The following is a 13,716-nucleotide window of genomic DNA, read 5'->3' on the forward strand; positions in this document are numbered from 1 at the left end:
TTTTTTTCAATTAAAGAAGCAAGTTCTTTAAAGTCGAAAGCAAAAAAGTATAAAGAAAGCAGTTGTTTATTGGCAAAGAATTCCTCTCTGATATTTCTGCTGAAGTAGATGTTTGTGAAATTTAAATTCAAAGCATAGAATGTATCGGCAATTAAGAAGGGATGTGGTCATTGTAGTCATTTATCTTTAGTTATAACAAACTATCTTTATCTTTGTCACTCTATCTTTAGTTATAACAAAGTAGGGCTGCTCATAACTGCAAAAAGTAGGAGGTCGGAGGTACTCGTTAAAAAGATCTCTCCTCCCGTTTCCACAGGAATATCATCTCGAAACTCGTCTCGTGATCCCGTACAAAAATAGGCAGCAACATTCACCTCAGTGTTAAGTTCGTCTCAACAGGGACGTCAAAGTGATTCCATTGACTTTCCCTCACAAGCTTTGCATGCTCCAACTCCTCTGAGAGCCCCACTACAGACCTAGTTCAAGTCCTTACAGTCAATAGAGTCTAGCTTTACAAGTTTGGCTGACAAACTATCTTTGCCAATATGCCATCCTTCTTCCGCAAAACGTGCCTAGCCATCTCAACTTTTATTTCATTATAGCCTTAGAAAGCTATATGGGTTCCCAATTATGGGAACTCTTGTTCCCATAGATGGCTAAAGATAGCAGGATTTTTGTTCAACTTCCTATTTTTGTAATAGGAAGAAAAACTATAACTTGCACAAACTACTACTTCTACTAACAACTCACTGCAGCACCAAGCCACCTGAGGCCAACAAAGTTAAGCACGCTTGTCCTCCATCCGAATCTACAGACTCCCGTTTCCCTTAATCGGGGTGACGTGCATTTCGTTTGGACCAAGACGGCTGGCCGAAAAGGTCGATTTTTGACAATCTGTCATCCTTTATCCGCAGAACGTGTCCTAGCCATGTCAACCTTTCTCTAACTATAGCTCTAGAAAGCTATAACTATAGCTTGTGTGTGGATTAAACCACACACAAAAGCAAATCTAAACGGGTGAAGAAATAATATACTTAGGTCATTAATCTTTTTAGTTGATTTAGTCCAAACTCTTTTAGACTATGTTTTTTTAAGCCTTTTGGGACCGATTAAATGTAGATTAGTATATTTTATTTCAGTAGGCTTTATTTCAGCTTCCAGAAGCAGATCAAAAGCAAGAACTCAAACAGTAGAATCAGAGGAACATCTATTTCTAAGAGAAAGAGGAGACGAGAAAGTCCTCATAATTGGACTTAGGAACAGCCTCAAGTGCCTTAACTTTCTCTCAATTAATTCGAGTCCCATTCGTGTGTCGTAACAATTCGCCATATTCCTACATTAAATAGGAAATAGAGAGTTGAACTTAATTTAATTAGGAACAAATTCAATATTAGCCTCCTTGGAACGCTCCCTAGAGAAACAATAAGGGACTGTGTGTTCTAATTCCAAATTGAGGTTGGCCTTAATTTTTGGAATGAATTCCCTGATGACGGTGTATTTAGATTCCCCTTTCACTAATGGTCTTGAATATTCAGAGGTAATCTAGAAAACATAAAGGCTCTTTATGAACAATGATGCGGAAGGTAATTCCTAAAGCTTTGATAATAGCTTTTAGTTTGAAAGCAAACATTGAAATACATTAGTAAAACATGACCTAGGAAAACAGAATATTTCAGTTTAGTATTTGGCAATTAAATTATCGAATTCACAGCTCAAGAGACAGTTTTCATCGATATACCGTGGTTATGGCTGATTTTTAATGGGGTTGTTAAAAAATCTTACCAGTACACAACGGGATAGAGGTTGACTTTCCCCAAATAATAGCATTAATAACACCTCCTTTCCCAAGTGGCACGGTGAAAAGAGGAATACACCTCATTTGGGAAGGGAAGGGTAGTCCGTCCAAATGAGAAAGATATTTTCGTGGTCGGTAAACAATTAAAAGTGGGTATACATACTTTAATATCTTATTCATAATTCGAAAAAAAGAAGTAGTGGTGTAAGCCCCTCCCTCCAGAAAAATAATTGTACTGAAATATATATATATATATATATATATATATATATATATATATATATATATATATATATATATATATATATATATATATATATATACTATCTTTATAAACGAGCAATAATTGTGCTTTTTCTCCAAAAAGACTCCATATTTTCGGGAAAATCGGCATCCTGGCATATTGGGGCCTAAAAACGATTCAGATAGGTCAGAAATTTTAGGAAATTCGTTAAGAGCCTTAATTTTGGAAAACATATTTATGTGAGTGACGTTATTTTTCTATACATCAGTATTGCAATGACGTCACACTTATGTGGAAAAATTTAAGAGTTTCATGTATGAAGTTTATATTAAATTGAAAAGTTTATATTAAAAAGAGATTACAACAATTCAAAAACCTGAAAAAAGAAAACCAAAAGTTTGATGCTTAGTAAAAATCGTTCTTAGAAATCTGACTTGCTGTAGTAATCAAATATCTTTGAAAAGACCCCAGTATGAAAAGACATTAAATTGCGTAAACTACAGTATGAAATATATATATATATATATATATATATATATATATATATATATATATATATATATATATATATATATATACATATATATATACATATATATATACATATATATATATATACATATATATATATATATATATACATATATATATATATATACATATATATATATATATATACATATATAAACATACATATATATATATATATATATATATATATATATATATATATATATATATATATATATATACATATATATGTATACATATATATATACATATATATATATATATGCATATATATATATGCATATATATATATATATATATATATATATATATATATAATATATATATATATATATATATATATATACATATACATATATATATATATACATATATATATATACATACATATATATATACATACATATATATATATATATATATATATATATATATATATATATATATATATATATACATATATATACATATATATATATATATATATACATATATATATATATATATATATATATACATACATATATATATACATACATATATATATATATATATATATATATATATATATATATATATATATATATATATATATATATATATATATATATATATATATGTATATAAATATGTATATATATATATATATATATATATACATATATATATACATATATATATATACATATATATATATACATATATATATATATATATATATATATATATATATATATAAATATGTATATAAATATGTATATAAATATGTATATATATATATATATATATATATATATATATATATATATATGTATATATTATATATATATGTATATATATGTATATATTATATATATATGTATATATATATATATGTATATATATATATGTATATATATATGTATATATATATATGTATATATATATATGAATATATATATTATATATATATATATATATATATATATATATATATATATATATATATATATATATATATATACAGAAAATTAAAGGAAGTTTGATTTCTAACAACGATATCTTCTATGTTTCAAACTTATGTTCTTTTTAAGGTTTTTGAGTTGTCGTAATCCCTTGTTAAAACATATACAAATATTTTTCCAATTACTAGTTTTTTGCTCTTTCCGCAATTCAATATCTTCTCATACTATAGATCTGTTCAAAGATATTTGATAATGGAAGCTAATTTTTTCCAAAATTAAGGCTCTTAGCGGATTTTCTCAAACTTCTGACCTATCTAGATACTTTTTTTTGTGCGAGAATATCTCAAAATACCAATTTTCCCGAAAAAATATGGAGCCGTATTCGGGAAAGAATAAACAATTATTGCTCACTTATAAAGATAGTATTCAACTTTATATATTTTCAAGCTCTTCACACATATTTTCTTCATATTATATATCATTATATTATGCTACATATTGCTATATATTATATCACACATACTTTATTATATATCTTTCACACATATATCAACTTTTTACATTCCCAACTACAATTGTAGCATTATTATTTTGAATTGCTCTCAGTGTCATAGCTTCTAATATTTCATTACTTTTGCTCCTAATCCCTAACCTCGTTCACTTAGCGATATAATTATTCCTTCTTTCTACGAACTAGTAATAAATCCGAATAAAAGAAAACCCTTTCAAAACTTACTCGAAATATATACTCATGTAACTGCTCCAATCCGGTTACATTGCATGGATTCATATCTTGACAATCGACTTCCCGTGGAGCAGAGCCATCTTCTTGTAATATAACAACTGAATAAACAGTATTATCATACCCTCCATTAAACCCACTGCTCCATTGCAAGACAACATGATTATGACCAGTATATAGAGGATGGACGTTGGTGGGTTGGCTAGGGGGTCCTTTAGGTTGAAGGCGAATTACAGTTTTTTGCTCCCCTTTTCTGTTCAAAGCTTTACATCGGTAGTCACCGTAATCGGACTCTGAAAAAGATATACAAATTTAATGTGGCTCTTAATGTAGGTTATCTTATGGCGATCAAATATAAGAAGATCTTCAAAACAGTAAAGGATTCTTAAAGAGAACAATTTTAAATAGATAGAAAATGGTAAAATTCTGGAATCGAACTTGTAGTTATTGAATTTATAAGTCAGTAAGAATTTAGACAGCTAAATAGCTTGAGGGAAACATAAAGGCTTCGAAATGTAAATTAGATCGATTTGTAGGGAAGCAAGGACGCTATACTCTTTCCTAGCCTATTCTGTCATTCTCTCGATAAAGATTTTGATAGCTTTATCAGAGGCATATGCCGCTACTCGCAAAATTTTCTGGGGTTGAACATCCTAAGCATTCTACAGTGACAAGCAACAACTTCTCATGAGTAAAAGCGGCTTGTGCCAAGCAGATGGTATATGCTACTGTTAGAAGCATTGTTGAGAAACATTGTGGCAGTATTGCATCTGGGTACTCATCGCGAACTAACGTTATAACAACAAAATTCTTACTTTATAATTATCAGAAAAACTTCAATCAATGGTTTTTACAAGTAATTCCAGCTTAATTCATTTTTTTGGTCTTTTTGTTTGCAATTAGTTCATCTGTTGTTTCCTTTACTAGTTTAAGGAAACGTAGTAAAAAAAACAACAACAACAAAACAAACAAACAAAAAACAACATAAAACATAAAAACTACAGGAACCACCAGCAGAAAACGATTGTTTGCATATGTTGTAAATGTCGTAAATTAGTGTGGTAAAGTATGCTGTAAGTATGCACATGTTATAAGTATGTATATATTGTAAGAGCATAAATAAGAAAATTAACTAGTACGTTTCTTGTAAAAACCAAACAAGAAAAAGAAACCACGATTTAAATTAATTTAATATAATCATAGATAAATTCAGATTTAACTAGAAGAACCTATAACAATGTTTAAAAAAAAGTTTTGCTGATATTAACAATTCTGCTTATATAGCAGTTGGTTCAAAAAGGGAACGGGAATTGATGTTACCAAACTGCTGGAAAAACAGACCGCGCGGCTTCACTCTAACCCATATTTGTGAAACAATTTGACACATTATTTTCAGCATAATAATGAAGAACTCCAATACTGCTTTGTTATACGTTAATATATGTAATATACTACAATTTTACACGATATTATAGTGTGGCAATGACATACAGAGCTACAATGGTATGAGGCTAAACTAAGAAGTTATTGATATTTCCATGTAGTATTTTACTCTACAAGAAATGCTAATCATAACACATGCAATGCTCCCCTCCCCCTTCTGCACATTAATCTGAAGGATCTCTCAATGAAAATTAGAAGATTAAGGCCTAGAAACGCTTTTCTTTTAGGTTTCAACATATATTTTCTGATATGACAAAAGTTTTCTTCTAAAACTGGCTGGGATTTGAATTTGAATATTAGTACCGAGCATAATGTAACTGAAAAATTCTAACTGAAAAAAATAAAAGGCTAAGCTAAGAGGTTATTGATATTTCCATGTAGTATTTTATTCTACAAGAAATACTGATCATAACACAAGCAATGCTCCCCTCCCCCTTCTGCACATTAATCTGAAGGATCTCTCAATGAAAAATAGAAGATTAAGGCCTAGAAACGCTTTTCTTATAGGTTTCAATATATATTTTCTAATATGACAAAAATTTTCTTCTAAAACTGGCTGGGACTTGAATTTGAATATTAGTATCGAGCATAATGTAACTGAAAAATTCTAACTGAAAAAAATAAAATAAAACCTTCAACCGTTACAAGTTGAAGAAGTATATTCATAGTTACGTTAGAATATAATTTATTTATGAATAAACCCTATAGCTTCTAAAATATATTTAGTAAACAAAACCAAATCACAATTAAAAATAAACTATAAAATATAACCAGTTTTACAGGTTGCTGTAAAAACCTCTATCCCCTTTAATGTCATTGTATCCCTATTAGTTAATATTTATTCTCTCTTTTCAATCTATACATATAAAGGACCATAGAAAGTGTTAAGAAGAATGTATTTCCTGTTCTCAGGAGACTCATGAGCTTTAGAAAATTCCAGAGACCACAGACATAAAACATAGTAAACCATCATTGCCAGGATATATGACCTGGCTGTGATTTTATGTAGTGGAATAAAAAGCCCCTTTCGTTTATTGACACTATGATTGAAAATAGGAAGAAGATTTTAATAAATGGTATAAAGCAAGATGGATTGGAGACCAAAAGAAAAGAAAAGTAACTGCATTTGCAATCTATTTGCTATAATATTAAGCCAGAAAGCGAAAATAGCAAAAACTTACGCTAAATATTATTTCCGAAAATTATTCCAGTCTCATTTCTAAAGGAGAGAAAGCATTATACTCATGTTAATAAACAAAGTGGAGCGTGAAACGTTTTTTATTAGCAGAACCTGCCAGAATTAGCAATCCGAATAGGAACTAGCAATCCAGGAAGCAGCAACACAGAAATTCAAGATCTGGTAAGACAAAAAAAAAACAACACAGCTCGGTAATTGCAGAACATGTTTGTCATTCTCACGCCCTAATATCTTACAATAAATTTAAAAGATCAGTTACTCTTTGCATGTGATCAAGGGTGGATCCAGGATTTTGTTCGAAGGGGATAGGAATGGGGTACAAAAAGATTTCAAAAACGCATCACAATTTTTTTATGCATTTTTGTTACGTTTATAGGATTCAAATAAAAATTTAGATGGGGGGAGGGGGGTCAAACCCAGTAATCCCCTTCCGTGGATACGGCTTTGAATGTGATAGAGGTAACTTAAGTCGTAAATTTTGTTACGACCTATTCCTTTCAAAAGTAACTATTAAACATTTAGCTTGTTTTATTTTAATTATTTTTACTTTTCTAGTTTATTTCAATTATTTGATTTTTTGCTGCGTATACTTTTTTTTATCCGCACTAAAGATGACTTGGTTTGACACAAAGGAAATATTTATCAGTGTTACCCACATGCTTAGATTTTCTTCACCATAATATCTTTAGTTTTATAACAGATTTGAAACATCAGTTACTTCCTATATGTGGCAGAGGCAACAAGTTGAATATTCTGTTGGTAACTGGACTTTTTTTGGGAGTAACTTTCGTCACTTGGTTTGTTTTATTTTAGATCTTAGCGGCTTTTACCTTTCTGGTTTGGAAAACTACTACTACTACTAACAACTCACCGCAGCACCAAGCTACATGAGCCGCAGCACCAAGGCCAATAGAGCTAGCTACGCATACTCCCAGGAAGTTCTCATCTCCCTCAAATCTTTCCTTACGACATCCTCCCAGCCCAACGGAGGACGGCCTGCTTTTGTTTAGCCCTAGACGGATGACCGAAAAGGGTCTTTTCGGCCATCAAACGGTCTTTGGCATTCTGCCATCCTTCATCCGTAGAACGTGTCGTTGTCATCTCAATCCGCGGAAAAGATGCCTTATATTCGTGTTATTTTTTTTTATTTTTTTGCACTAGCCTTATATTCGTCTATTTGTCTGAATTTTCTTTTTCTTATAGTATCGTATTGTAAAGTTAACCGTTATTAGACATATACTCAATTTTAACTCAACATTCAACAGAAGTAATGAACATTAAAAAAATTAACCGTAGATACAATTTTTAAGACACAAAACTACACTAAAAATTACTTTTCTTAAGATTTCACTAACATATATACGAATTTGTCAAGTGAAAAAAAAAAAAAAAAAAAAAAAAACTGAAAAACTAGTCTACGAATCTATCAAACAGAAAAATGTAATCAGGGATGAAGGTAATTAACGAATAAACTTAATTTTCTCGTAAAAAAAAAAAAACAAAAAAAAAGTATCATTATTTAAAAAATATAAAAACAAATATTATTGGCATCTATTGCTAGAAGTAAAAGAATTTCAACCCGTAGATAATTGAATCCTTTTGGTCACAATTACTTTGTCATTAGTTCTCTTGCTACATACACTTGATCCTTTTTGTATTATTAATTAGTAGCTTTTAACATTTCTTATTTCAAAGACTCGAAACAAACAACGAAAGACCTAGATATTCTCTTACTTATCCGCAAATTATATTTCAGACTCCTGGGAGGTCCTAACCCTCCTTCTGCCCAAGACCAGTTAATTTACTAAGAAATACATTTGCTCTTTATTATCGATGCAAATTTGGGGAACTGTTCGCCTTTCTCTTTACCAGTTAATTAATCTTTTGATTTTTCACTATCCATTGAAAAAAGGTCACTATTTTGTAACCTTTATTTTGACCTATTGTGACCAAAAGGTCAATATTTTTATTTCATTTTTGATTATTTTTTTTTCATTGCTGCAATGAAATATTATCCACTTTTTCCATATTTTTTTTTTTTTTTGATATTTAGAATGGAAATGCAGAGTTGTCTTCAAGGCTTCCCTATAGGCATTATTATTCACCTCTGACATCTATAATTCTCAATACTCCCAAATATGTGTCATCCTTCAGCATGGTAACGTTGATATCGTGACGTTTGCCGTCAGCGCTAATAACAGAATTGCCCGTCTGCCATTCGACTGTAGGCTGAGGAAAGGCTTTCATTCTGCACAACAGGATAGCGTCTTCCCCAATATCAAATGCAACAACATTCTTTTCCGAAAGGGCAATCGGTGAATCTGAAAATAAAAGACATTTATCGAACTATTATCGAACTAATAGTAGTATCGGCATTAATGTATCGCACCATTCATATCTAACAAAAAAATTGCGGAATGAGGGGTCGGACATTGCCAAAACAATAGTTTTATGCCCCGTATCTTCAGAAAAAAGAATCAGAAAGGTTTTCTGCAGATATACCTTGGAAGGCGGACATAGATTCCGCCTTATCTGCACTGGAGTATAGGCAAGTAGGCTATATAGTTTCTTGCCGGGTGTAGGCTCTTTAGCCACCAAAAAAATTTTGAATAGGATATATTTAGCCTGCGAAATCTAGTCTTTTAGAAATGTTCCAGGAAGATTCTTTGAGGAGAGATTGTAATGTCTTATGGATATTTTAATTTTAAATCGTTGAAGCTTTCTCGAGTAAGTTGTGCCGTGAGGAGACGCCTCTTAGCTCCCTATGCAGAAACATTATTCAAACACCGTCCAATGAGGCTTTCGGTTATTTTACTTTGATTGTTTGATTCTTCAAATTGCATACACTAAAATGCTTTTTAAAGATCTACCTTGTAGACAACATTATTAATTTAGTATTAATCAGTGGAGCGAAATTGGTTCTCCATTCCCCCCGCATTGCCAGATTTTCAGAATATTGGCTCATATTCAGCGCAACTTTTCTATGGGGGACGGGAGGGCCAGTTGTAAAATATGTAATGGATCATTTGTAAAATCTACAATTTGCAGCCACAGCCTAGCCTTGATGAGTCATCCCATCCTTGAAAAAGGTGTGGACGAAGTCTCTTTTCTTCTTTAGCAATAATTCGACAATCCAAAAGATGTCAGGGCAAAGATAACGTTACTGCCAAGCATTATTTAGGTTCTCTGTTTAACACAATAAAGTAACTTGTTAGATTATCTGAAAAGCGTGCAACAGGTTTCTTTCAACTGCATAGAGGAATAGTAATGATATTAAAAAACTGTTTCCATGTTCATAAAAACATAACTTTTCAGAAGTTGTTTGTTTCCAATACGCGGCAATTAAGTACGTAGCTGGAATCTTAAAGCTAGGGTATGTTAGTGCAATTTGTTTCAGTTGTACCTACTGTATTGATTGGTTCACGTTTACTTACACTATGGCTATACTTTGTCGTCACATAGGTGCGAGAACAATTTGGTATCTAATAAATCTTGTACAACTATCACAAGACAAAGAAGTGAAAACGAAGAGGGGGGAGGGTATGAATTCATTTTGGTTAAAAAAATTACACCCCAAAGAAAATGGGAGAGTGATAGGATAAATCGATTTTTTTTAGGAAGAAACAACCGTACTATCTTTGGTGAGCCATTACCAATTAAAACCCTTTATCCTATTACTTATTTTATTGATTGCTAAGAGCAGAATTAAACATTAGGTTTACTTTATCAACAAATACGCACGGGTACAATGTTTTTTTTTTTTTTTTTTTTTTTTTTTTTTTTTTTTTTTTTTTTTTTTTTTTTTTTTTTTTTTTTTTTTTTTTTTTTTTTTTTTTTTACTTAAATTTTACTTTTCAAGATGAAGTGGACGATGGAGGAGCATTAATTCCTTTAATTTATAAAAAAAAATCCAAATTAATGCGTTAGTACACTGAACATTATCACTGAACAGTAAAAGTCGTTCCGGCTATTACTGGAACATTTAAAGGCCTCCTAAGTCATTTGTGATATAAAATCCGTGTAATATCCCTAATACCTCCAAGTGCTAAAATCTTCACAAAGTTTTTAATGTACGCATAAATAAGAAGTTGTCCCTTTTTTTCACATCCATTACTTTATATGAAAAAAGCCCTCTGCAGTTTTATAATATAAATTTCTATTGTTTGTTAGTTTTACATATCATTACAAACATTGAATCCATAAAGATATACGTATGTTGATGTCTATAAGTTTTTTTTGAAAAAAATGCAAACAATGGCAGTCATTGTGTTTTCATTTTTCTTGGGGTTTGGGCACCATCATTCCAAAGTCTATTTAGAACATAATATTCAGAAGGTGTATGTCTTCGATATTTTGGTCCTTAATTCAAGCTTTTTTTTAACTGTTTTTGATATTTTATTCCCTTTTCAAACTTCCCGTGTTGGGACTCGGTGACCAAACGAACATTTGGTTCCAGCTATCCATTCCCCCTCCGACTTAGACGACAGCTGCTTGTTGTCTGGATTGTCAGATATGTTGGATATGGACATTAAGTAAGTCCATTTTTGGGCTAAAGTTTACACTTTAGCCAAAATAAGACATTGGCAACAATTTTTTCCTCCCCTAGCACATATCGCTTATTCTTTTTTATATTATTCTTTTACTTTTCCTCAGTGGAATTTCAAAACAGGAATAGACCTACAAAATTTAAAAAAAAGCGAAAAAATCGTTACAACAGTACCTATTGAAACGCCAATAAATTCCCAGAGCATAAACTCAAAATAAAATTTTGAAAATTATACGTACAGTTGAAACATTTTCCAGACACGACAGCTTGAATTATGACACGTAAAAAATAGGGTACACATGAAAACATTGCATGTCAGAGCAGGATGTATATGTATGTAATTTGTTCTGAGTTGTAAAGGGACTGGTTTTTGGCTGCCATAAAAGACAAAAAGGTCAAAGTAACTGACGGCGATGTCGTGATCTGAATATTAGGACCCGCAGATAACTTAAACTAATCAAACTAAATGGACTTCTAAAATTAGAAAACAGAATTGACAACTATGAATATGCATAGCCTTATCCTTCCATATCTTGGAAGGATTCGTCATAAAAACTGAGATTATATTGAATGAAAGAAAAAGTAACATGTGTTCGATTATATGGACGATATTCTTACTTGAAAGAATAATATTTATAATTATTTTTCCTGCGACCATAAAACTTCAAAATATTGGTGTTAAAAACTATTTCGGAGAATTCGCTTGATTTTCAACATTCAAACTATCAACGGCTTGATAACTTCAATTTGCATTTTCTTCCTTCCATAAAATTTACCATTTGTACCCCCCCCCCGAAATGTTTGTAAGCCCCCCCCCCCCGATATGTTTGTCCAACTTGTAAAAAATGTAATATAAATGAATATAAACAAAATTTTGATGCGTTTTTTAAAGTTCTTTTTTCTGTAACCACCTTCTCCAAAAAAAATCTTCGATACGGCCCTGATTAGGCCATTATGGAAAAAGAATATTTAAGTTGTAAAAAAATTTAAACCGGAATCATCTTCTTCTGTTCTTTTTCCTCTTTATACAGCTATATTTTACTGGCTGCATACAAGAGAAAATGTTAGTTCAACAGGCCCATTTTGGAAATTTTGCTAAAAATACTGGTCACATTTCAACTCATCGCCCATGATATTTCATCCCAACTGGGATGAGAGCACTAATTTTGTTCACGACCACTAAGAAAATCGTAGAGTAAAAATGGCAAGTTGTTCGAGCCCACACAGCAATTGCACCTGAAATCGAGGCGTTTCGTATAACAATTCTAGGAGCTGCGGGGAGAGATTCTCCCACCCTAACCCCTTTCATTGTTTACACCTCTATCGTTAAGTATGTGTATTAGTACGGTGTGTACCACCGGAGAAGGAACTAAGATTGAATTACAAAAACAGTTTCAGCATGTAGCCCACAGGTAGAATGAACAGGAGCAGAAACTTTAAACATGTTCTGATTGAGTAAACGCATTTGTAAGTTTGATACCCAAATGGGGGTTCATAATGCACGAGATATTTGTAGTAGAATTGTCAGAAATAATTGTGAAGCCTTCAAAACGCACTTCGAATAGCTGAAAGTACATTATTTTAATGTATATATATATATATATATATATATATATATATATATATATATATATATATATATATATATATATATATATATATATACTAGCTGTTGGGGTGGCGCTTCGCACCACCCCAACACCTAGTTGGTGGGGGCGCTTCGCGCCCCCCCCCCAAGCCCCCCCGCGCGCGTAAGTCGTTACGCGCCATATTAGTTACGCGCCATTGTAGTTGTGTCCCTATGTCCCACCTGTGAATATATATATATATATATATATATATATATATATATATATATATATATATATATATATATATATATATATATATATATATATATATATATATATATATATATATATATATATATATATATATATATATATATATATATATATATATATATATATATATATATATATATATATATATATATATATATATATATGTATATATATATATATATATATATATATATATATATATATGTTTTTAACTACGTAAAACTTGCGAATATACAACATTCTTTGCTGTCCCATTGTCTGTGCATATAAATAGATTGTCAGGTTTACCGACTCTTGAACATGCAACATATAATGGTCCATGGGAAAACAATCCGTATTCAGATCTATACCTCATGATTCTAATGATTGCCCTTGAGCTTTGTTGATGGTGATTGCTAATCGGCCATTCCCTGAGTCGCCATCGTCATT

At 30.9% G+C, this 13,716-nt stretch overlaps 1 protein-coding gene across 2 annotated transcripts in view; it reads right to left on the reverse strand.

The window, feature by feature from the left end:
- LOC136030095 (hemicentin-1-like) overlaps nucleotides 1–13,716 on the reverse strand; it is a 130,766-nt gene that overhangs the window by 59,810 nt on the left and 57,240 nt on the right. For both annotated transcript variants that reach the window (XM_065708765.1, XM_065708764.1), the window contains exons 6-7: nucleotides 9,003–9,218; nucleotides 4,251–4,549 (exon numbers count right to left, since the gene is read on the reverse strand). In XM_065708765.1, coding sequence (XP_065564837.1) covers nucleotides 4,251–4,549; nucleotides 9,003–9,218 — 515 coding nt within the window. The remainder of the gene's footprint in view (nucleotides 1–4,250; nucleotides 4,550–9,002; nucleotides 9,219–13,716) is intronic.

Source organism: Artemia franciscana, chromosome 8 (genome assembly GCF_032884065.1).
Source record: "Artemia franciscana chromosome 8, ASM3288406v1, whole genome shotgun sequence".
Classification (NCBI taxonomy): Eukaryota; Metazoa; Arthropoda; class Branchiopoda; order Anostraca; family Artemiidae; genus Artemia; species Artemia franciscana.